At 49.6% G+C, this 22,424-nt stretch overlaps 1 protein-coding gene across 8 annotated transcripts in view; it reads left to right on the top strand.

The window, feature by feature from the left end:
* The first annotated feature begins 1,489 nt into the window (after positions 1–1,489).
* The window catches only part of MAP2K5 (mitogen-activated protein kinase kinase 5), a 270,153-nt gene continuing 249,218 nt past the window's right edge, over positions 1,490–22,424 (top strand). For 2 of the 8 annotated variants that reach the window (XM_051821809.3, XM_089310611.1), the window contains exons 1-2: positions 1,493–2,202; positions 10,443–10,491. In XM_051821809.3, coding sequence (XP_051677769.3) covers positions 2,068–2,202; positions 10,443–10,491 — 184 coding nt within the window. In that variant the 5' untranslated portion in view covers positions 1,493–2,067. Of the gene's footprint in view, positions 2,203–10,442; positions 10,492–15,694; positions 15,812–22,424 lie in introns of those variants that run through there. The other 6 variants (XM_002718071.6, XM_089310616.1, XM_089310609.1 and 3 more) reach the window with 5 other exon arrangements.

Below are 22,424 nucleotides of genomic sequence, written 5' to 3' on the forward strand. Positions count from 1 at the left end.
TTCCTAGAACATCAACTCTCTTTTTTCTCTCTCTGGCTCTCCTTTTCTGTGTCTCTTTCAAGTAAATAAATCTTTAAAAAAAAAGGGGGGGGGGCGCCCTGCCTGCAGCGCCAGCATCCCAGGTGGGAGCCCTTCCCAGACCTGGTTGCTCCACTTCCCATCCAGCTCTCTGCTATGGCCCGGGAAGGCAGTGGAAGATGGCCCAAGTCCTTGGGCCCCTGCACCCACGTGGGAGACCCAGAAGAAGCTCCTGGCTCCTGGCTTCGGATCAGCTCAGCTCCCGCCTTTTCAACCATCTGGGGAGTGAACCAACAGATGGAAGACCTCTCTCTCTCTCTGCCTCTCCTTCTCTGTGTAACTCTGAATTTCAAATAAATAAATAAATCTTTAAAAAAAGGAATTTCCACCCAAACTATTAAATTACAGAAACCAAAAGGTGATCACTTACTTCCTTCAGTGGTCTTTCAAATTAAACATAAAAATTATGCAGAAAAAATTTAGATACACTGAAAATGGTCAACATTAATTTCTTCTCTCGCATGTTAGATGGGAAACTGATATCCCTCCTCAACCGCTTTTAGAAAAATTCAACCCCAAAAAGCAAAACTGCTGTGTGCGCTTTCATAGAGAGAAGACAGAGTACATTTTGCAAGATCACCAAAGACGATGAGCTTTGGAATCTGACGCATTGAAAAGTAACGAAGGTGTCCAATTCCTGCGATTCCGTAAGCATTGCAATCTACTGGAAACTACATGGAACCGATGGGATATTTTGCACGGATTAATACAATGCTGCCACCACCGCAGCTGTCCCCAGGCGGTCAGACTCTTCACTGAATGTCTTTCCTGTCGCTTCTGGCCAGCAAGCTGTTTGCTATTTTAGGGCATACTCATTGAAAAATTCATATACGCTCGGTTAACGGAGAAAGGCAAATTCTCTGGACCTGCGAGTTGGAAAAAGGGAGGGGGAAAAATAGACACATTCTTGAGCTTTTAGCCTTGCTTTTGTTGACGTGATGCGCCCGCCGCAGGTGCGCGCCTGGGCAGACGAGGGGTGAGCGAGAGCCGTGGTCCCGTCTTCGTGCAATTCCAGGACTGGAATCCGTTTTTGGTCAACTCCGGCTCTAGGTCAGTTGGAAGCTTCTCGCGTGTTCGACGTTTGCACCCCTGCTTCCCTCTCACCGGGGTCCGGAAAGCAAAGGGCCGTGCCCCGGTCACCGCGGCGGGGCTGGGCGACGACGGCCTCGCGAGCCCCAAGGGCCAGCCCCTCGCCGGCTTCTCCACCCCCGCACCCCGCGCGCTCGCTCCTCAGGTGCCGCCGGCCCGGGCCGGGCAGCGCGACGCGGCGAGGAGGCGGCTCTGCCCGCAGCTGCCCTCTTCCAACATGGCGCCGCGGGAGGCGGGTCCCGCTCGGCTGCTCCCGGGGTTCCGGCGCCGCGCGTTTTGGTTCCGGAGTAAAAGTGCCCTCGCCGCCGCCTTCCTCCTCCCGCCGCCGCCGCCGCCGCCGCCGCTGCCGCCGCCGGGACGTGCGGCCTCGGGCGGCGGGGGCTGAGTCCGCGCGCGCCGCGCCCTCTGACTCCAGGTGGGGCAGAGGACTCGCCCCCCGAGCGTCCCGCGGAGCCGCCACCCCCACCCCCGGCCCCGGCCGTCTTGGGGTCTGGCGGCCCCGGGGGGCTCCTGCCTTGTAGGGCCAGCCCGAGTCCGCGGCAGCCGCGGACCCTCCCCTCGCCGGCCGCGGGCACCTGCCGCACCATCTGCCCCACGTCGCGTCCTTGCTCTGCCGCACGAAGGCAGAGCGCGCCCGGGTCCCGGTTTGCCCCGTTTGCCAACTCCAGAACCGTCCGACGCCCGGCGGCTCCTCAGTGGCGCCCTCGCCGGGAGACCCCTCAAGCCCCACACCGGCCGGGCCTGCCTAGGGGCCCGCGGGCCTGGCCTCCTCGCCCCTCCCGCTGCGTCCCCGGCCCCCCTCACCTCGCCAGCCGCCTCCGGGACCCTCCCCTCACCCCCAGCCTGACCAGGGCCCCGTGGGAACCCGCTCCCCCGGGATGTGAGCCCCGTGAACCTGGAATGCTGTGGCTGGCCCTTGGCCCTGTCCATGCCATGGAGAGCCAGGTGCTGGTGATTCGCATCAAGATCCCCAACAGTGGCGCGGTGGACTGGACAGTGCACTCGGGGCCGCAGCTGCTCTTCAGGGACGTGCTGGTGAGTGGGGTGCATGGTGCGGATCCCAGCGAGGGAGCCCAGGGACTGGAGGAGTCCGCCCCCTGGCCCGCTGGTGGCCTCGCGGGGCGGCAGTCGTGGCATTGCCTTGCTGTGTGGACTGCAGCCTGGTGGCCACGCGTGACCTCAGGGAAATGGATGAATGAGGCTGGACCCCTGCCCTCAGGTAGCTCCCAGCCTGTCCTGGGTGGGATGGAGAAGTTCCTCCCCGGTCTGTGGCCCGAGGCCAGCCGTGTGTTTATGCTGAGCCCTGGGAACTCCGGCACCTCCAGCCTAGCCTGTTAGAACGCACCTAGGACACCATCATCTGTAACGCATCGTAAGACAGTCTCCAAGTGACCAATGAGGAAAACAGTGCTGCCTAGTAAATTGTGACATGCCATCCATGGAGGGGAAGGGGGGGGGACACAGCCCAGTTCCGGAGATGTTAAGCTAGAGGGAACAGGTGGGTCCTACACCGTCAGGATGCTCAGGGGTGGGGCACCAGGAGCATGGGATCTGTAACCTTGTCAGTGGCCTGGTCGGATCCTTTTTGCACGTAGTTGCTGAGATGAAAAGATTCCGCCCCTCACCCAAAGCAGAGTGGGTCTTGAGTGAGACTCAGTGCCAGGACCCCCATTTCCTTACTTGTACACAGCCCCAGGGCTGCTTCACAAAACTCGTGGAAAAGTGGAACGCAAAGATAAGTTTCTTTGGGCACAAAAAAGTTTTAGAAATCCTTGTTTGTTTTTTGAGATTTATTTATATATTTGACAGGCAGAGTTACAGAGAGGTAGAGAGAGAGAGAGAGGTCTTCCATCTGCTGGTTCACTCCCGAGATGGTCACAATGGCCAGAGCTGCACCAATTAGAAGCCAGGAGCCAGGAGGTTCCTCTGGGTCTCCCGTGTGGGTGCAGGGGCCCAAGGACTTGGGCCATCCTCTACTGCTTTCCCAGGCCATAGCAGAGAGCTGGATCAGAAGTGGAGCAGCTGGGACTAGAACCGGCACCCATATGGGATGCCGGCACTGCAGGCGGCGGCTTTACCCGCTGTGCCACAGCACCAGCCCTCGTGCAGTTTTTCCCAATTCACATTTTCTGTGGATTCTTGACGACTCCCCTATACCCTCCATTTTTTTCTTTATCACACTGCCACTGCTCATTTTCCTAGTGTTCATTTGAGAGTGACAGGGTGCCCTGTGCTCGTTTTATGTACGGAATACACTGCCATACCAAGAGGCAGGTGGATTCACAGGAAGGAACCGATTGATGGGGCTGACGTCGCAGGTGGTGAGAATTCACCAGAGCAGAGGATCACAGAGAGTGCTGAGCAGAGGGAGATTCATTAAACATAAGACACCGGGTGGGGGCAGCGGGCAGATAGGCTGCTCGGAGCTGGCTGCTGCTGCCTTGTGGGTGATAGCCTGGGAGATGCAGGCCTGTGGCAGACTGCCCCTGGCCAGGGGCTTTCCCATCACGGTGATTTCCTTATTGCCGGGGATTTTCACCAGGGGATTTCTTATTGCCAGGGGCCCTGATCCTGACTCAGGAAGCAGATCTAGAGCAGAACCTGCCTGCAAGATGAGAGGGGCCCTGGGAGGCAGAGTCTCGGGAGAGGGAAATTTGTTGATGTGATTTGGTGATGCAATCAAAGTTTGATTTGAAAATTTTAAGAAGTTCAGTTCTGGGTGCGTGACTGACCACCAGGCCCTGCAGGTTTTTATGTCCCAGCGCCAGGAGTGTAGACGCTGAAGCTGGCCAGCCAGCAGCCTCAGCATGCACTGAGCGCTGTCCTTCTCTGCACCCAGAGTTCTCTGCACACTGTCGTGCACACAGATGTCCCCTCACAGTCAGGCCCAGGCTCCCGAGCATGGGAATCTGGGCCCATGTGCAAGCTCTTGCCAGCCTAACACCAGCTTCATTTCCCACCACAGTCCCAGGAACTTCTTGGGAATCAGCCTTCCGTCCTCTCAGGTCCCAGGCTGTCTGCACGCTGTCCCTTTCCTCAGCTAGCCAGAGTCCACCTGCCCTTCCAAGCCCAACTTTGCAGAGTTCCCTCAGCTTCCAGTGCTCACCCCTGCAGAGCACCTGTTTGATCCTGATTATCTTTATGTCTCATCCACTGGTGAACTGCTGGAAGAATTGGACCTCTCTCTCTCTCTCTCTTTTTTTTTTTTTTTTTTAAGATTTATTTGTTTATTTGAAAGGCAGAAAGAGAAAGAGAGAAAGATCTTCCATCTGCTGTTTCACTTCTCAAATGGCTGCAACAGCCAAATAGGACCAGGGCGAAGCCAGGAGCCTGGAGCTCCATCTTGGTTTCCCACACAGAGGCCCACATCTTCTGCTGCCTTCCTGGGTGCAGTGTAGCCTCTGTGCCTTAACTGGCACTCTGATGTGGGATGCGGGTGTCACAGGGCACCGTGTTGCCATCTGTTTCTCCTCTTTGTGTTGCTTCCTAGGACACTGAACTGTTTGATGTGACATCTTTGAGAGAATGCATGCAATTATGGATTGATGGACAGAGTATTAGGGTTTTTTTTTAAAAGATTTAGTTATTTATTTTATTTGAAAGTCAGAGTTACACAGAGAGAGAAGAGGCAGAGAGAGAGAAAAGAGAGGTCTTCCATCGATGGTTCACTCCCCAACTGGCCACAACAGCCAGAGCTGCGCCGATCCAAAGCCAGGAGGCAGGGACTTCCTCCGGGTCTCCCACTCGGGCGCAGGGGCCCAAGGAGTTGGGCCATCTTCTACTGCTTTCCCAGGCCACAGCAGAGAGCTGGATCGGAAGCGGAGCAGCTGGGTCTTGAACTGGCCACCATATGGGATGCTGGTGCTTCAGGTCAGGGTGTTAAGATGCTGCGCCACAGCACTGGCAGTTTTTTTTTTTTTTTTTTAATTAAGAAACATTTTTTATTTGAGAGACAGAGAGCTTTTATCTACTGGTGTCCTCCCTTAATGCCAACATCAGCTGGGGCTAGACCCGGCTGAGACTGGGTGTGGGAAACACAGTGTGGGTCTCCCAGAGGGGTGGCAGGGACCTGTCTGGTGAGCTATGGCTGCTGCCTTCCACAGTCTGCATTAGCAGGAAGCTGGGGTCAGGAGCTAGAGGTTGACATTGAACCCTGGCACTCAGAGATGGGGTGCAGGCGTCTCACCCAGCAGCTTCACTGCCCAGCCAGAGGCCTGCTTGAACGTTAGGCTTTGAGTCAGGAGCTTGGGCTTCATTGCAAGCTGTCCCACTGAGCAGGCAAACCAGCCCACCTCCTGAGCCTGCTTCCTTATTTGTAACGGGGATGCTGACACCTGTCTCAAAGATGGGTGAAGCTTGACATCGTGTCTTCGGTGAGCTTCCTCTCACTTTCCTCGTTGGAAACAACAGAAGATATTTTAGGCAGGGCAGGGCAGTGTTTCCGACTGCACACTCTGGAGCCCAGCCGGCTGGGTTTACGTGGCAAGGCCTTGTGCGTCTTCATCTGTGAAGAAGCGGGGAGGGCGGGGGATGCAAGCACTGCCCACCACGTAGAGTTCTGAGGACCACTCAAGCCCACGGCGGGAAAGCACTCGGGCTGCTCCAGCGTGGAGTAAGCTGTCACGGCCCGAGGGATCCGGCCTGGGTCTCCTGCCTCAGGGGAGCTCCCAGCTGCACGTGGCCCCTCCAGAGTGCCATGCTCAGGTCAGCCCAGGCAGAACGCATGTGGTCAGGAGGGCGTGAGGGAGGATTTGTGGCGGTGGGGGCTGTGCTACAGCCTGGTGTCTCCTGATGGCGATCGCAGGCCTTGCATGGCGGCAAGCCTGGGTCTGTGGATTCCTGTGAGCTGGTCTCCAGCTTCACCTCCCTCTTCATCAAGAAAAACAAAACCAACCGAAAAACTCCAACAGATATGTTAATATATTTGGCTTACAACCTTAAACTTGAAAGCCCGTGAAACCTAGAAGTACCCCTCTCAGCTAATGGCCTGTCTTCTGACTCCCCCATCGCAGTTTCCAGATGAGAGGGGCACCATGCTTTGCCAAAGCCACGCAGGTTAGTGCCTGACAGACTGGCCCAGCAGCCAAAGCAGGTTGTGGTGCAGGAGTGAAGGGTGACTGTGTCCTGGACCCCCGTGCCAGTGCTTGCGACCTCCTGTCACCGTTCCGTCAGGTGGCTGGGAGACCCTGGCAAGTTGCTTGGCTTCTCCGAGCCTTGTCTTTGATCTGAAAGAGCTGCCATCTGGCTGTGGTGAGCCAGGCATTGGATTATGTGTTGCGTCTGTGCGTCAGTTGTCTGTGTGCGTCCTTTTTTCCTGAAAACCGAGCGCCCAGTTCTGGGAAGACTGTGCAGGAGGGAGGATTCGTGCGTGGTGGGGGAGAACAGCACCCAGCCCCCTCCTGCCTGCTGTGTGTAATGCTCGGTCTGCGAGTCCCATCTCACATTTCCCTCCCCGGGACATTTCTGTCTGAATGGAGCCAGTGGTTTTGTTGCCTTTTTTTTGTTTTGTTTTTTTTTTTCCTTTCCTCCTGACTTAGCACAAACTGTTTGCTTTCTGTGTCTTTCGTTTGTCTCTCTCTCTCTCTTTTAAAGATTTATTTATTTTACTTGAAAGTCACAATTACACAGAGAGAGAAGGAGAGGCAGAGAGAGATAGGGAGAAAGAGAGAGAGGTCTTCCATCCGCTGGTTCACTCCCCAGTTGGCTGAAGCAGCTGGAGCTGGGCCAATCCAAAGCCAGGAGCCAGGAGCTTCTTCAAGGTCTCCCATGTGGGTGCAGGGGCACAAGGACTTGGGCCATCTTCTGCTTTCCCAGGCCATAGCAGAGAGCTGGATCGGAAGAGGAGTAGCTGGGACTCGAACCGGTGTCCATATGGGATGCTGGCATTGCAGGCAGCGGCTTAACTGCTGTGCCACAGTGCCGGCCCCTTTCGTTTGTCTTTTATCATGCTGTAAGTGCCTGATGTTGTTAGTCTCCACCTCTGGAGCCAGATTCTGAACTTCCTAAAGTCAAGGCCCAAGTCTTACTCTTCTGCAGCCTCCACTTTATCATCTTCATGCTCCTGGCATGTTGTAGAAGCTGCATTATATTTCTGTTCCGCCAGATATTTGCCTGATTTATTGAAAGGAAGAAGAAAAGGATCAAGAAACGGTCGCCATCAAGATGTGTAAACAGGTTTTCTTTTAGAGCCTCTAGGTTATGTAGAATGTTGTGTTTTTGACAATAGGAGAAAAAGTCACTTGAAAATATGTAAGTCAGTTAAAATGCACAACATATACACAAAATCGTTAAAGTGCACCCTGCTTAAAAATGACCAGGAGGGGGCTGGCACTGTGGCATAGCAGTTAAAACTGCCACCTGCAGTGCCGGCATCCCATATGGGCGCTGGTTCAAGTCCTGGCTACTCCACTTGTGATCTAGCTCCCTGCTAATGCACTTAGGAAAGCAGTGGAGGTTGGCCTTGGGCCCCTGCGCCCACATGGGAGACCCGGAAGAAGCTCCAAACAGCAAATGTCCCATACCCAGCAGGAAACCCCACAGGGCATGCTCTGCCCATCAGAACAAACAAAGTGCCCCACACACCGCATCTGATCTCGGGGAAGAGGAGAACAAAGCAGACTTGTTAGAGAGAACCATCTGGACACAGCAGGCTACCCTGATTTTTTAAAGCTAAGAAAGTGGGGCTATGACTCTGACAAAAGGGTAAAAACTTTGAAAATTAAGCAGCCGGGCAGGCATGTGGCATAGTGGGTTAAGCCCCCATCTGCAACACTGATTCAAGTTCCGGCTGCTCCACTTCTGATCCAGCTCTCTGCTAATCTGCCTGGGAAAGCAGCAGATGGTGGCCTGAGTGCTTGGGCTCCTGCCACTCACCTTGGAGGACAGAATGAAGCTCCTGGCTCCTGGCTTTGGCCTAGCACCGCACATTTGCCAAACATTTGGCTATTTGGCGTTCAAAAGCAGAAGGGTCCCAGTCGTTAGTTTGCTAATGCTGTGTATGTGGGGTTCACCTGTGCTGTGAGTGAACGACCCTCCTCCACTGAGTGTTGGGTGCTGGAATCAAGAGGCCACAGAGTAAGCCTTGTAGTGTTCCAGTGATTGGTGATGTGTTTTATGTGTTTAACAGATAGTAAGGTAGCACTGGCCATGGGTTGGACACTCTTCTAAGCACTTTGTAAATACTAGCTCATTTAGTCCTACAAGGGAGGTACCATTGTGATCCCATTTTACACATAAGGAAACTGAGGCACTCAGCCAGTGAGAGGCACAGCTGGCGTGCAGCCTGGCCACATCACTGAATTTGGCTCCAGAGTCTCACGTGCACCCTGGACTCCCTGTGTATCAGATTCTGTCTTCACTACAGTTCACTGTCAATAAAGACTCTCTACCTCTGAGTGTGGAGAGAGAATTTTTTTTTTAAAGATTTATTTATTTATTTATTTGAAAGTCAGAGTTAGAGAGAGAGAGAGGTCTTCCATCTGCTGGTTCACTCCCCAACTGGCCGCAGTGACCGGAGCTGTGCTGATCTGAAGCCAGGAGCCAGGAGCTTCTTCTGGGTCTCCCACACGGGTGCAGGGGCCCAAGGACTTGGGCCATCTTCTACTGCTTTCCCAGGTCATAGCAGAGAGCTGGATGGGAAGTGGAGCAGCTGGGATTTGGACTGGCGCCCATATGGGATGCCGGCATTGTAGGTGGTGGCCCAATACACCACAGTTCTGGCCCTGAAAGAATTTTTTTTAAATGCTTACTTGTTAGTATCTTTTTTTTAAAAGATTTTTTTTTTTATTTTACTTGTACGTCACAGTTACACACACACACACACACACACACAGGGAGAGAGAGGTCTTCCATCTGCTGGTTCACTCCCCAGATGGCCACAATGGCCAGAGCTGCGCATATCTGAAGCCAGGAGCCAGGGGCTTCTTCCAGGTCTCCCACATGGGTGTCCTTGGGCCATCTTCCACTGCTTTCCCAGACCATAGCAGACTGGATCGGAAGTGGAGCAGCCAGGTCTGGAACTGGCGCCCATATGGGACACCAGCACTGCAGACGGCGGCTTTAGCCCACTATTCCAACAGTGCTGGTCCCGAGCGAATTTTGGGTAACTGAAGTCTTTTTGCAGATACTTTGTCAGAAAGTTGGTTTCTTTTGCTCAGACTGTTCTCATGAGGGAGGGCTGCCTAAGGTAGTTCTCTTTCTTTGATCAATTTTATCTGCACAGATTTATTTCGGGGGAGAAAAAAGCACAGTAGAGGCAAGACTATTATGCAGATTGGCACTGCAGCAGAGGAAGCTTCTAGAGAATTGCCTTTAGAAGGAAGTTACAGCCCACACTCTGCTAAGTACCCCGCTTGGAAGGGCTGTGGGCTCCCTGCTGAGAAGTACTGCGCGCGGCTTTGTCAGCCAGCTGCCTGCTGCCAGTTCTGGCACAGCCCGGGAGAGCTCCTGGAGAGAAATGAGGTTTGCAGGCCATTTGGGTTGGACTGGGCATAATGGGGTGTGTGTGTGTGTGTGTGTGTGTGTGTGTTGGGGGCGGTATTGCTTTCCCCAGCTTTGGGTGTTCTGGGCCTCGTCAGTGAAGCTGTTGAGACAGACTACTTTTCTACTTCATAGATTTGCTTAAACATTGATATCAGATTGTACATACTTTAGAATTTTGTAGGGCAGTTTATTTCAGTGTCATTTAAATGTTCGCCGTTGCTTAAGAGTGAAGGTTGCTAAGAATTGATTGCAGGAAGCGTGGCATCAAATGTTCACGTCGCCATCATGGAAACGCGGGTTCAGCTGCTACCACCGTGAGCGTGAGGCCTGGTGTTGCGGTCATGCATCGTGCACCTCCCCTGTCCAGTGCCTGCAGTGTGCGGAGTGCAAGGCTGAGATAGAGCCCGAGCCCAGACTCCCAGACTCCTTTCCCTTGCCCCTGCAGTGTGTTACGCAGCCTCCCGTGGGAGAAACCAGGCTTTCCTGGTAAATATACAGCAGTGTACTTACAGGTGCTGTTAAATTGAGAGTGAGAGCTTGTGTTATTAATACTCTGTATGAGTATTACCAACACAGGGTAGTAAAGGTTCCCTAGAGGTTTTTCTTCCTGGGCTAGAGATTTAAACTCTGGGGTTTGCATTGTTGGGCTCCCTGTGATTACGAGCTTATGTTTTTACAGTTGATGCCAACTTTTCAAAAATCTTTCCCAGGTACTCATATTTCCTCTAGGATTTGCCACATGTTAGCAGAAAAGAAGGTGGCTAATTGTGTGTCTTTATTCTTTCTTTGTTTAGGATGTGATAGGCCAGGTTCTGCCGGAAGCAACAACTACAGCGTTTGAATGTAAGTCTGGCTTGTGCACGTTCTTGACTGGTTGCCTCTGCAGTCATTTTTCAAGGGGTTTATGGGTCGTGTTACTTTAGAAACTGACAGAACCAGATTATTTATGATCATCATATGGTCCATTTAAATATTTATAAATTAATGCAAGTTTAATGATGATACTGAACTGAGTAATATTTTCTTATTTAATCATATCTTGGGTGAGCATATTTCTACAATATAGCTTTAATTACCAACATGACCTTTATCTGCTCTTGCTCATCGTTATAATAATATTGCAGGACAAAATGAAACGTGTAAACTACCTGTAGGCCAATGATTATTGATTAAGAGATTTTAATCCTTGTTTCTCGAAAGCATGACAACAGAGCAGAGCTTTTGTGTGAGCATTGCATGGGATAATTCTGTCTTAGTGGGGCTTGGTAGGACTACTAGCCAATGACAGGCACATTTTAGGTCTTGAGTCCTTCCCCTGTCTCCCCCATTGGCTCAGAGACAGGACTGGAATGTTCTAGAAGACTGGTTTTTAACGTAAACAGGCCATAGCGAGGGAAGTCATGGTCTGAGCAATGTTAAGATGTGAATTTCATTAGTGGCATAGAGGTTCGAATTCTAAGAAGGATAAAATAAGGGCTTGGAACTGGGTTTCCATCCTTTATTGAAGATGAGGGCCACTTTTCAGTGTACAAAAATGTGCAGTTTTTCCCACCTGATAGTTAACTTTTTTTTTTTTTAAATTTATTTGAAAGAGTTACAGAGAAAGGTAGAGACACACAGAGATCTTCCATCTGCTGGTCCACTCTTCAAATGGCCACAATGGCCTGGGCTGGGCCAGGCCGAAGCCAGGAGCCAGGAGCTTCGTCCGGGTCTCCCATCTGGGTGCAGGGGTCCAAGGACCTGGGCTGTCCTCCGCTGCTTTCCCAGGCACATTAGCAGGGAAGTGGAATAGCCAGGATTCGAACTGGCTCCCGCACGGGATGCCAGCACTGCAGGCTAGAGCTTTAACCTGCTGCGTCACCGTGCCGGTCCTGGTAGTAATCTTTTTGTTCCTGGTTTTTAAGAAGATGATGCCTGATGGGACAATGGGGACATCCTCTTCGGAGGACCATTGGCAGCACTCACCAGTGTGTAAAACATGCATGGCCTTTGACTCAGCAGACCCACCAGAAATGGCTGCACGGGGGTGGAACACCCTCCACGCGAGGTGCTGTTTGTGGGGTTACTTTTTTTTTTTTTTGACTGGCAGAGTGGACAGTGAGAGAGAGAGAGAGACAGAGAGAAAGGTCTTCCTTTGCCGTTGGTTCACCCCCCAAAATGGCCGCTGTGGCTGGCGCGCTGCGGCCGGTGCACCACACTGATCCGAAGCCAGGAGCCAGGTGCTTCTCCTGGTCTCCCATGCGGGTGCAGGGCCCAAGCACTTGGGCCATCCTCTACTGCACTCCCGGGCCACAGCAGAGAGCTGACCTGGAAGAGGAGCAACCGGGACAGAACCGGGCACCCCAACCAGGACTAGAAGGACTAGAACCTGGGGTGCCGGTGCCGCAGGTGGAGGATTAGCCTAGTGAGCCATGGCGCTGGCCTGTGGGATTACTTTTAATAGCAACAGGTTAGAGGTAAACTCCATGTGCAGCGTAGTGGATTAATAAATCCATGACTTGGTCATAATCCGGAGCAGTAGATAGCAGCTGAAGAGAATGAGTCAACGATGTTATGCATCGATATGGAGAGGTGTTGACAAGATGTTGTTGACCTAATATTTGTGGTGTGATACCATTTATAAATAAATCTGACCCTGGGCTGTACTGAGAGGCATGTATGTGTGTGGAGGCAGATCTTAAGAGTACCCTCATTGTGCCTCCGGCTGTCTCGCTAGAAGGTGGACTTGGGGGCTGGGGGTATTGGTCGGTGATAAGTGAATGAGCACACATTTTATTCTACATGTGGGTGGAGTTCCTCTTATCTGAAACACTTGGACCAGACGCTGTTGCAGGATTTGGAGGATTTTAGATTTTGGAGGATTTTAGATTTTGGAGGATTTGCGTAGACTTTACCTGTTGATCGTCCCTGATCCAAAATTCTGAAATCTGAAATGCTTCAAAACTGAAACTTCTTGAGCACTGACACTCAGGAGGTTTTAGATTTGGGGGCATTTCAGATCTTAGATGAGGGAGGCCCAACCTGCAAATTTTCCTGTTGTTTATTTTCAACAAACATTACTTGTTTTTAAAAGCTACTATGAGTAAGACTCATAATATAATTAGTTTTTTACTAATCAGACAGGACTCTATTGAAAACTAGCACATTTATCTGAAATACACATTAGTTTTGCAGGTTGTATTCAGGTGCCTTTCACAGTAACTCCTTGGGGATGGCGGGTCTTTTGCAGATAGTCTGATAGCTGACATTCGGAGTGCTGCCTGTTGCCACATGCTGTGCTAGGACCATTGCCTGGGTTATGCCTTTTTTTTTTAAGATTTATTTTATTTATTTGAAATACAGAGTTGGGGCTGGCTCTGTAGCTTAGCGGGTAAAGCCGATGCCTGCAGTGCCAGTATCCCATATGGGCGCCAGTTCAATACCTGGCTGCTCCACTTCTGATCCAGCTCTCTGCTATGGCCTAGGATAGCAGTGGAGGATGGCCCAAGTCCTTGGGCCCCTGCACCCATGTGGGAGACCCGGAGGAAGCTCCTGCATCCTGCCTTCAGATCAGTGGAGTTCTGGCTGTTGCAGCCGCTTGGGGAATGAACCAGCGGATAGAAGACCTCTCTCTCTCTCTCTGTCTGCATCTCCTTCTTTCTGTGTGTAACTCTTTCAAGTAAAATAAATCTATAAAAAAAAAAAGAAGAGTTACAGAGAGAGGTACATTCATAGAGAGAGAGAGAGAGAGAGAGAGAGAGAGAGATGTCTTCCATCTACTGTTTCACTCCCCAAATGGCTGCAACAGCCAGAGCTGAGCTGATCTGAACTTAGGAGCCAGGATCTTCTTCCGAATCCAGCTCCCTGCTGGATGGGAAGTGGAGCAGCTGGGACTCGAACTGGTACACATATGGGATGCTGGCACTGCAGACTGGGGCTTTAACCCACTGCGCCACAGCGCCAGCCCCACTGTTGATTTGTTTAAAAAAAGATTTATTTATTTGGAAAACAGAGTGACAGAGAGAGGAGGAGAGACACAGAAAGAGAGAAATCTTCCATCTGCTGGTTTACTCCTCAGATGGCTGCAACGGAGCCAGGAATTTCTTCTGGGTCTCCCATGTGGGTGGCAGGGACCCAAACACTTGGGCCATCTTCTGCTGCTTTCTCAGGTGCATTATCAGGGAGCTGGATCAGAAGTGGAGCGTAGAGCAGCTGGGACATGAATTGGCACCCATATAGGATGCCAGCCTTGCGAGTGGTGGCTTTACCCGCTATGCCACAATGCTGGCCCCATGCTATTGGTTTTAACCTTCACAGCATGCCCACAAAGTACTTTGAAGGACTGTGATTAGCTCCATTTTAGTTGAAGAATGGACATCTCCTTTAAGTAACTTGCTCAATATCTCACAGCTAAGAAGTGGTGAAGTGGAATTTCTGGCATTTGTCCTACAGCATTCATTAGCAAACACTGTGCTGGACTTGTTCTGAGGTTGTCATAATTCTTTTTTTGTTGTTTTTTAATATTAACATTTATTTATTCAAAAGTCAGAGTTACACAGAGAGAGGTGAGGCAGAAAGAGAGAGAGAGGTCTTCCATCCATTGGTTCACTCCTCAATTGGCCGCAATGGTTGGAGCTGTGCCGATCTGAAGCCAGGAGCCAGGAACTTCTGGGTCTCCCACGTGGGTGTAGAGGCCCAAGGACTTGGGCCATCTTCTTTGCTTTCCCAGGCCACAGCAGAGAGCTGGATCAGAAGTGGAGCAGCCGGGTCTTGAACCGGCACCCAGGTGGGATGCCGGCGCTTCAGGCCAGGGTATTAACCCACTGCGCCACAGCGCCGGCCCTTGTCATAATTCTTGAAATCATGTGTTCTGCTTGTTAAGTGCAGCAGTAATAAGCTTACTTGGTACTTGCTACTTTTTTTTTTTTTTTTTTTTAAGATTTATTTGTTTGAAAGGCAGAGTTACAGAGATGCGGGGGGGTGGGGGGGATCTTCCATCCACTTGTTCACTCCCTAATTGGCTGCAACAGCTGGAGCTGATCTGAAGCCAGGAGCCTGGAGCTTCTTCCGGGTCTCCAATGCGGGTGCAGGGGCCCGGGCCATCCTCTGCTGCTTTCCCAGACCATAGCAGAGAACTGGATCAGAAGTGGAGCAGCCGGGACTTGAACTGGCGCCCATATGGGATGCTGGCACTGCAGACTGGGGTTGTAACGCGCTGTGCCACAGTGCTGGCACCACTTGCAACTTCTTGATTTCCAGGTCCCAAAGTGGCTCGATGTACGTGTGCCTGCCCACTAGCTTCCTGAGTTAGGGTTCATAATGATTAGTACTGATTATTTAACTATCACTTATTGCTGGTTTCATGTGGACCAGGCAATGTACAGTGAACTCACCTAGGTTGTCATTAGTCTTTACGGTGACTCTGAGAGGGAGGGAGGAAGCCGCCACTCAGAGCCACGGTAGGATTGCCAAAGATGTTTGCTCAGAAATACTGGCTCCAGATTCAAGCACACTGACTAAAACCTGCACTCTTTGTAACCAAGTGTGTCAAAAGCTTGTGAAGTTTAAGGCAGAAAAAGGGTGTTTAAATCCAAGCCCTTTGACATGCTCTTCCTCTTTCTGGACCCTTCTGCATCTGGAACTGTTTAGGTGAAGATCTATAGACACACACACACACACACACACACAGAATGTTGACAGTCTGTGGTACTTGGATCACCACGTATCTCCTGTTACAGTTGAAACCCTACCCTGACTTTTTTCATGATTGTTCTAGGAAGGCTTTATTTTCTGAACTGAAAATCCAAATGAGTAAATGGAATCTATGTACAAAAAACACTTGGGAAGATAGAGTTGATAAACTATTGGAATTTGGGGGATTTTTCAGTGGTTTATGGATATGAGGGACAATCTTCAAATAAATTACAACTTTAATTAAGTAAATATTTATGGTAACACATTTAATACTGAAAAGTGTACGTAAAATGTGTTGATTTCTTATACAGAAGAGACAGTGATGTGAGTTAAGCCACAAGAGAAAGGGTGACAGCTGACAGATTTACCTGTTTTGCAGAAATGTAGAGAAACAGCGAGTTGCATGAGTGGAGAGGGGAAGACCAGGTCACGTTTCCGGCTGTGCGGTTCTGAGAAGTGTGGTTGCTTCAGACAGCTCTGGTCATTCCAGGTGGAGTTAGTCTCTCTGTACTGTTCACCCTTGCTAGAGCCAGGAGCCTGTTTAGTTGGCTCCTGGTCAGTTCTGTGTGTGTCCCTCTCATGAGTTTTGAGTCACTTGGTGACAGGTACTGTTTTATTTCACTCTTGCTCTCTTCTTGCAACTGAGCTGAGTACCCTAGAGGAAGACATTTGTTGAATACAATGGAATCAAATGAAATTTGTAAAATGCACATGACCTAAGATTAGTGAGCAGTTTCCTTTTCTTGATTATTTCTGCTGTTGCCCGGCATGGAATTTGATTTTGGTTGGTGGTGGGCGGTTCAGGTTTGAGATTCAGATTCCCACAGCTGACCATCCTGAAGCGGCAGAGAGTCTGTAGGGACAGTGTTCTGCTTCTGTCCTGGGGGTGGCGTTCCCAAGGGGAGTTGGGGACACCTGTCTGTGCTGAAGGGTGCCCTAGCCTTCTCTCTTCTTACCCCTTTTAGGTCCTTTCTCCTTTACAAATGCAAAAGAATGTACCTTTTTTTTTTTTTTTTTTTTTGACAGGCAGAGCTATACAGTGAGAGACAGAGACAGAGAGACAGAAAGAGAAGGTTATAGACAGTGAGAGAGAGACAGAGAGAAAGGTCTTCCTTCCGTTGGTTCACTCCCCTAATGGCTGCTACGGCCAGCGCTGCACTGATCTGAAGCCAGGAGCTGGGTGCTTCCTCCTGGTCTCCCATGCAGGTGCAGGGACCCAAGCATTTGGGCCACCCTCCACTGCCCTCCCGGGCCACAGCAGAGAGCTGGACTGGAAGAGGAGCAACTGGGAGAGAACCGGCGCCCCGACCGGGACAAGAAACCCGGGTGCCGGTGCTGCCGGCGGAGGATTAGCCAAGTGAGCCACGGCGCTGGCCGAGAATATACTTTTTAATGGTTAGTGTGGGTAGTGTTTTTTTTTTTTTTTTTTTTTTTTAACTTAACAAGGTACAGTCCTTTAAAAAATTCAAGCATTGTAGAAATAAAGGAAAAACAAAAGTTCCCATTCTCCCAAATCCTTTGGTTTCCTTGTTAGCAATGTCTTCTATATTTTTACAGATATTTCCCCTGTACCTAATATATATTATGTGGCAACAGTTTTCCCTGTCTCCTTAGTAGTATCTGTCAGATCTGCTTCCAGTATCAGTGTGGGCAGATCAACTTCATTCTTTTGGATGATTGGATGATTACATTATTGCTTAAGTTTTTTTTTTTTTTTTTTTTTTTAATGGCTGGAGCTTATTTAACCTGTTAGTGAACATTTCAGTTGTTACCTACTGATTTTCCAGTACAGGTTGTTCACTCCTAATTCAAAAATTGAAAACTCAAAACTTGGTGAGCTCCAACATGATGACACAGTGGATAATTCCACACCTGACAAGTCACAGTCAAAATGCAAGCACAGGTGTGCATTTGGCCTAGTGGTTAAAATGCCTTGGAGTCGGCACTGTGGTGCAGGGTTAAAGCCCTGGCCTGAAGCACCAGCATCCCATATGGGTGCCGGTTCTAGTCCTGGCTGCTCCTCTTCCCATCCAGCTCTCCGCTATGGCCTGGGAAAGCAGTAGAAGATGGTGCAAGTCCTTGGGCCTCTGCACCCGCATGGGAGACCCAGAGGAAGCTCCTGGTTGCTGGCTTCAGATCAGCGCAGCTCTGGCCGTTGCAGCCACCTGGGGAGTGAACCAGTGGATAGAAGACCTCTCTCTCTGTCTCTACCTCTCTCTGTAACTCTATCTTTTAAAAAATGCCTTTGTTCTACGTGGAAGTGCCTAGGTTCCATATTTGACTCCATCTTATGACTCCAGCCTCCTGCTAATGGGGACCCTGGGAGGCAGCTGGTGATGGCTCAGATGGTTGGGTGCCTGCCACCCGTGTGGGAAACCTGGATGGAGTTCCTGGCTCTCGTCTTCAGGATGTCCTCATTCACGGAGTCGACTAGTGGTTAGGAGCTCAGATAAATAAATAGATTAATTAAAACAACAATAAAATAGAAATCACCTGGAAAATATTTGTATGTGGTTACCTTCAAGCCATGTGTTTGGAGAGTATATAAAACATAAATTAATTTTGTGTTAAGACTTGAGTTCCATCCCAGCATGTCTCATTGTGTATGTGCAAATAATCCAAAGCCCGAAAAAAATCTGAAAGCCAAAATACTCTGTCCTAAGCCTCTTGGATCAGGATGCTCAACTTGCATTAGAAAAAATGCTGACATCAACAGCATTGTCTGATACCTTTGCATGTTATGGGATAAATTCCCAGGCATTAGAACTACTGAGAAAAAGAGTTTTAATATTTTGAACTTCTATATCTATTACCTTGTTTGGTCTCCAAAGTTAGAACCAATTTATATCCTACCAGCTCTGGGCATTGTCAGCTTTGTAGTCAATTATCAGCTTGATAGGTGAAAAGGATCATTGTATTACTGTTTTCATTTCTGTTTCTTTAATTATAAATGGGCTTGCACATCTTTTCATTTGTATTTGATCATTGGTACTTAATTTATATGAATTGTTGGTCACCTTTGCCCATTTTTCTATTAGGTTTTCTTTTTCTAATTGATTTAAGAGATTTCCACTATTAAGAAAATTGACTCTCTGTCTTAAATATTATAAATATTTTGTTCAGTTTTCAGCTTGTTTTAATCTTTTTATTCTCTCTTCTCTCTTTTTTTTTTTTCTGTAAAGCAGCTTGAAGTTTGTACAAGGTCAAATTTATCGCATTTTCCTTTGTGGTTTCTGGATTTATGTCAGGCTTAGAAAGTTCTTCCATATTCCAGGATATTGAAAAGCATTCATCCATATTCTTTTTTCTTTCTTTCTTTATGAGGTTTAACACACACACACACACACACCCCTACATATATGAATGTGTATGTTGGCAGGTATCATCTTTTTTATATCAAAAAATGCCTTTTTATTACAAAGGTCAGAAAACTTTGCTTTTTAAAATCCTTGTACCATATTCAGTTTATTTTGATGAAAAGAAGTCAGGTGGAGACCCAGCTTTATTTCTCAAGTGGACAGACAGTTGACCCTACACTAGTTATTGAATAATTTGTCTTTTCCAGATGTGAGAACACTTCTGAGAGGAAGCTAAATTCCGTAACTGTAAAAAATCTTGTATGTTTGCAGGTGTGGGCCCTGCATATACTGTATGAGCCGGCATCTGTATGGGCTCAGAGACCCCTGAGTACCTGGTGATGAATGAGTTCACCCACACATGAGGTGATCAGAATTAATCAGCCCCACTAAGGCATTTCCTGTGCATGTCTGTTACCCACATTCCCCTCCCTGGATTTTCCTCTAGCCAAGAACTGCTATAAAATGAATGTTGGACTACTTTTGTTGAACAGAAATCTCTCTGGGGTCTTAACAGATGCATTTTAAGTTCATCTGCACCAGTGCCAACTCCCTGTCAGTACTGTGGGGTCTCACTTTTCCATGCTCCCTGACTTCCTGTACACAGGTCTTTGGCCCTCCTAAGTAGCTTCATCCTTGTCAAATGATACATCTGAGTTTGGTTCAGAAAATAAGGTTCTACGATAAATATCTGTTTTTTTTTTAAGGTTTATTTTATTTATTTGAAAGAGTTACACACAGAGGGAAGGAGAGGCAGAAAGAGAGAGAGAGCGAGCGAGCGAGCATGCTCTTCTATCCCCGGATGGCCTCAATGGCTGGAGATGGGCCTATCCAAAGCCAGGAGCCAAGAGCTCCCTCCGGGTCTTCCCACACGGGTACAGGGGCCCAAGGACTTGGGTCATCTTCTACTGCTATCCCAGGCCATAGCAGAGAGCTGGATCGGAAGTGGAGCAGCCGGGTCTCGAACTGGTGCCCATATGGGATGTTGGTGCCACAGGCTGGGGCTTTATCTGCTACACCACAGTGCTGGTTCCAAATATCTATTTTATTTGTATCTCTCTTCATTTCTATGTATATTTTTCATTGTATAGAATCCTTTGCAGTTGTTCTATGAGTTTCATATTTTGTTTTTTGGATAGAATTTTTTTTTCCTTAAGATTTATTTATTCAAAAGGCAGAATTAGAGAAAGAGAGAGAGAGACAGAGAGAGAGAGATCTTCCATCCTTTGGTTCACTCCCAAAATGGCCTGTGGGCCAGGCTGGAGCCAAGAGCTTCTTCCAGGTTTCCCGTGTGGGTGCATATTTCATTTTAAATTTGGAAAGGAAATTCCAATTGTATAGGTTGTAAGTTCTCAGAGTATGGAAAACAGTTACAATGATTCCTGAAATGCCACCTCTTGGAGATAGCTTCTTGTCTAAATGGCAGAGACACCCTCATTAAGAAGACTTGGGAGGCCGGCGCCGTGGCTCACTAGGCTAATCCTCCACCTGTGGCGCCGGCACCCCGGGTTCTAGTCCTGGTTGGGGTACCGGATTCTGTCCAGATTGCTCCTCTTCCAGTCCAGCTCTCTGCTGTGGCCCGGGAGTGCAGTTGAGGATGGCCCAGGTGCTTGGGCCTTGCACCCGCATGGGAGACCAGGAGAAATCACCTGGCTTCTGGCTTTGGATTGGCACGGTGCGCCGGCCGTAGTGGCCATTTGGGGGATGAACCAATGGAAGGAAGACCTTTCTCTCTGTCTTTCTCTCTCACTGTCTAACTCTGCCTGTAAAAAAAAAAAAAAAGACTTGGGGGGCCAGCACTGTGGTGCAGCGGGTTAAAGCCCCAGCCTGCATCACTGGCATTTCATATAGGTGCTGGTTCAAGTCCCAGCTGCTCCACTTCCGATCCAGTTCTCTGCTATGGCCTGGGAAAGCAGTAGAAGATGACCCAGGTCCTTGGATCCCTGTACCCGCATGGGGAGACCCAGAAGAGGCTCCTGGCTCCTGGCTTTGGATTGGTTCATTCTGGCCATTGCAGTCATTTAGAGAATGAATTGATGGAATGGAAGACTTCTCTCTCTCTGGCTCCAGTTCTCTCTGTAACTCTTTTAAATAAGTGAAATAATTCTTCTATTTAAAAACAAAAAGAAGAAGACTTAGAGGCAGGGTGGGTGTTGGCGCAGCTGCTTAGACTATTTAAGATGCCTGCGTTTCTTGGCAGAGTGCTTGGGTTTGAGTCCTGGCTCCACTCACCATTCCAGCTTCTTGCTCGTGTGCACCCTGATGGCTTGAGTGGTTGGGTCCCTGTCACCCATATTGGAGACCAGGATTGAGTTCCAGGCCCCTGGCTTCATACTGGCCCTGTCCCAGCTCTTTCACACAATTGGGGTGCAAACTGGCCGATGGGATCTCTTATCCCCCGTCTCTGCCTCTTTGCCTTTCACGTATAAAGAAAATACTTAGATGGGAGCCACTTTTTGCTTCAGAGAAAAGTCTTTTTTTTTTTTTTTTCAGAGAAAAGTCTTAAGTTGTAAAATGATTTGGAAAAAAGGAAGTTGCATTTTCTTAAATGGTTGGTTATATGAAAGGAGGAACCATTGCTTATAAGCAAAACTGAACAGGGTAGTGAGAACTTGCCGTCCACAGTAAGCCTGCCTTGAGTCTAGCAGTTACTTACCATTGAGGTCATTATGCATCCTGTAATCAGCAACAATTCGAAGAGAGCTTTAATTAGTTGACATTTTGGGCTGGAATATCATCTGCAAAAAGCTCAGACCCTTTGTAGTCTTAGAGAGTAGTTGCTAGTTTGCATGAAAATCACCAAGTTTGAAGTCCTTTGTTCCAGCCTGAGACTAGTTGTTTCTTGAGGTCAGGGACAGTGCTGCTCAGTTTAGAATCCTAAAACCCCTACTGTGGTATCTGGGGTGCAGCAGGCCCTCAGTATGCGTGTGTCTGCAGTACTGGATGGGTGATAGGATGAAGTCATCAAGGACAGGCCTTCTGTAGCGCACCCATCGGCAGATCCTGTTGGCTGTGTGTTCAGATCAGTGCCGCCCATGCTGACTTAAAGCCTTGGCTCCACGTGGGCCACACTGTGAGCCCCCTGACTGGGCTCCCTGCCCCCCCACCCCCCACCAGTGCAGCAGCCAGGTGCTGCTTTCGGAAGGTACCTGAGCTCACAGCACTCAGAGCCATGCCCTCAGGAGCCCTCACCAGGCCCTGCACTTGCTCCTCTGCCCTGACCTTGTCCCACCACCCCTTGTGTTCCAGCCCCCGGACCTCCTCATCTTAGCAACATGCCTGGCATTCTTCCTTCTGCCCAGAGCACCCCTGCCCCGGTTGTCTGCGTGGGCCCCTAGAAGGAGGAAGGAAGCCAAGGAGTAAGGGAGACACAGGCAGAGGGAGGCTGGGAGTGAAGTGAGCGCTGGTGGGCTTTGGCCGTAGAGGCCAGGGCCTCTGGTCTCGCCCAGCTCACCGCCCTCCCTGCCTGAGCAGGGCACTGTACACTTGACATCTTTTCTAGTAATTTCCTGCTGATTCTTTCTAACCTCTACATCGTGTTTTCATTTCTTTCCTCTTGCCAGGGAAAACTGCCTTTGCTGTAGTTCTAATTGACTCCCACCTGGCACAGAAGGAGGGTGACAAATGACATATGATATATTGCCTGAACTTTTCATCGCTCTTGATAGAAGGGGGAGTGTTTCTCTCGAGGCCCCCGTGAGCCCCTGGCCCTGCAGTGGGCACTGCGTGGCCAAGAGCACCCACTTG

This window comes from Oryctolagus cuniculus, chromosome 12 (assembly GCF_051225735.1).
Source record: "Oryctolagus cuniculus isolate XC-2025 breed Fujian yellow rabbit chromosome 12, ASM5122573v1, whole genome shotgun sequence".
Taxonomy (NCBI): domain Eukaryota; kingdom Metazoa; phylum Chordata; class Mammalia; order Lagomorpha; family Leporidae; genus Oryctolagus; species Oryctolagus cuniculus.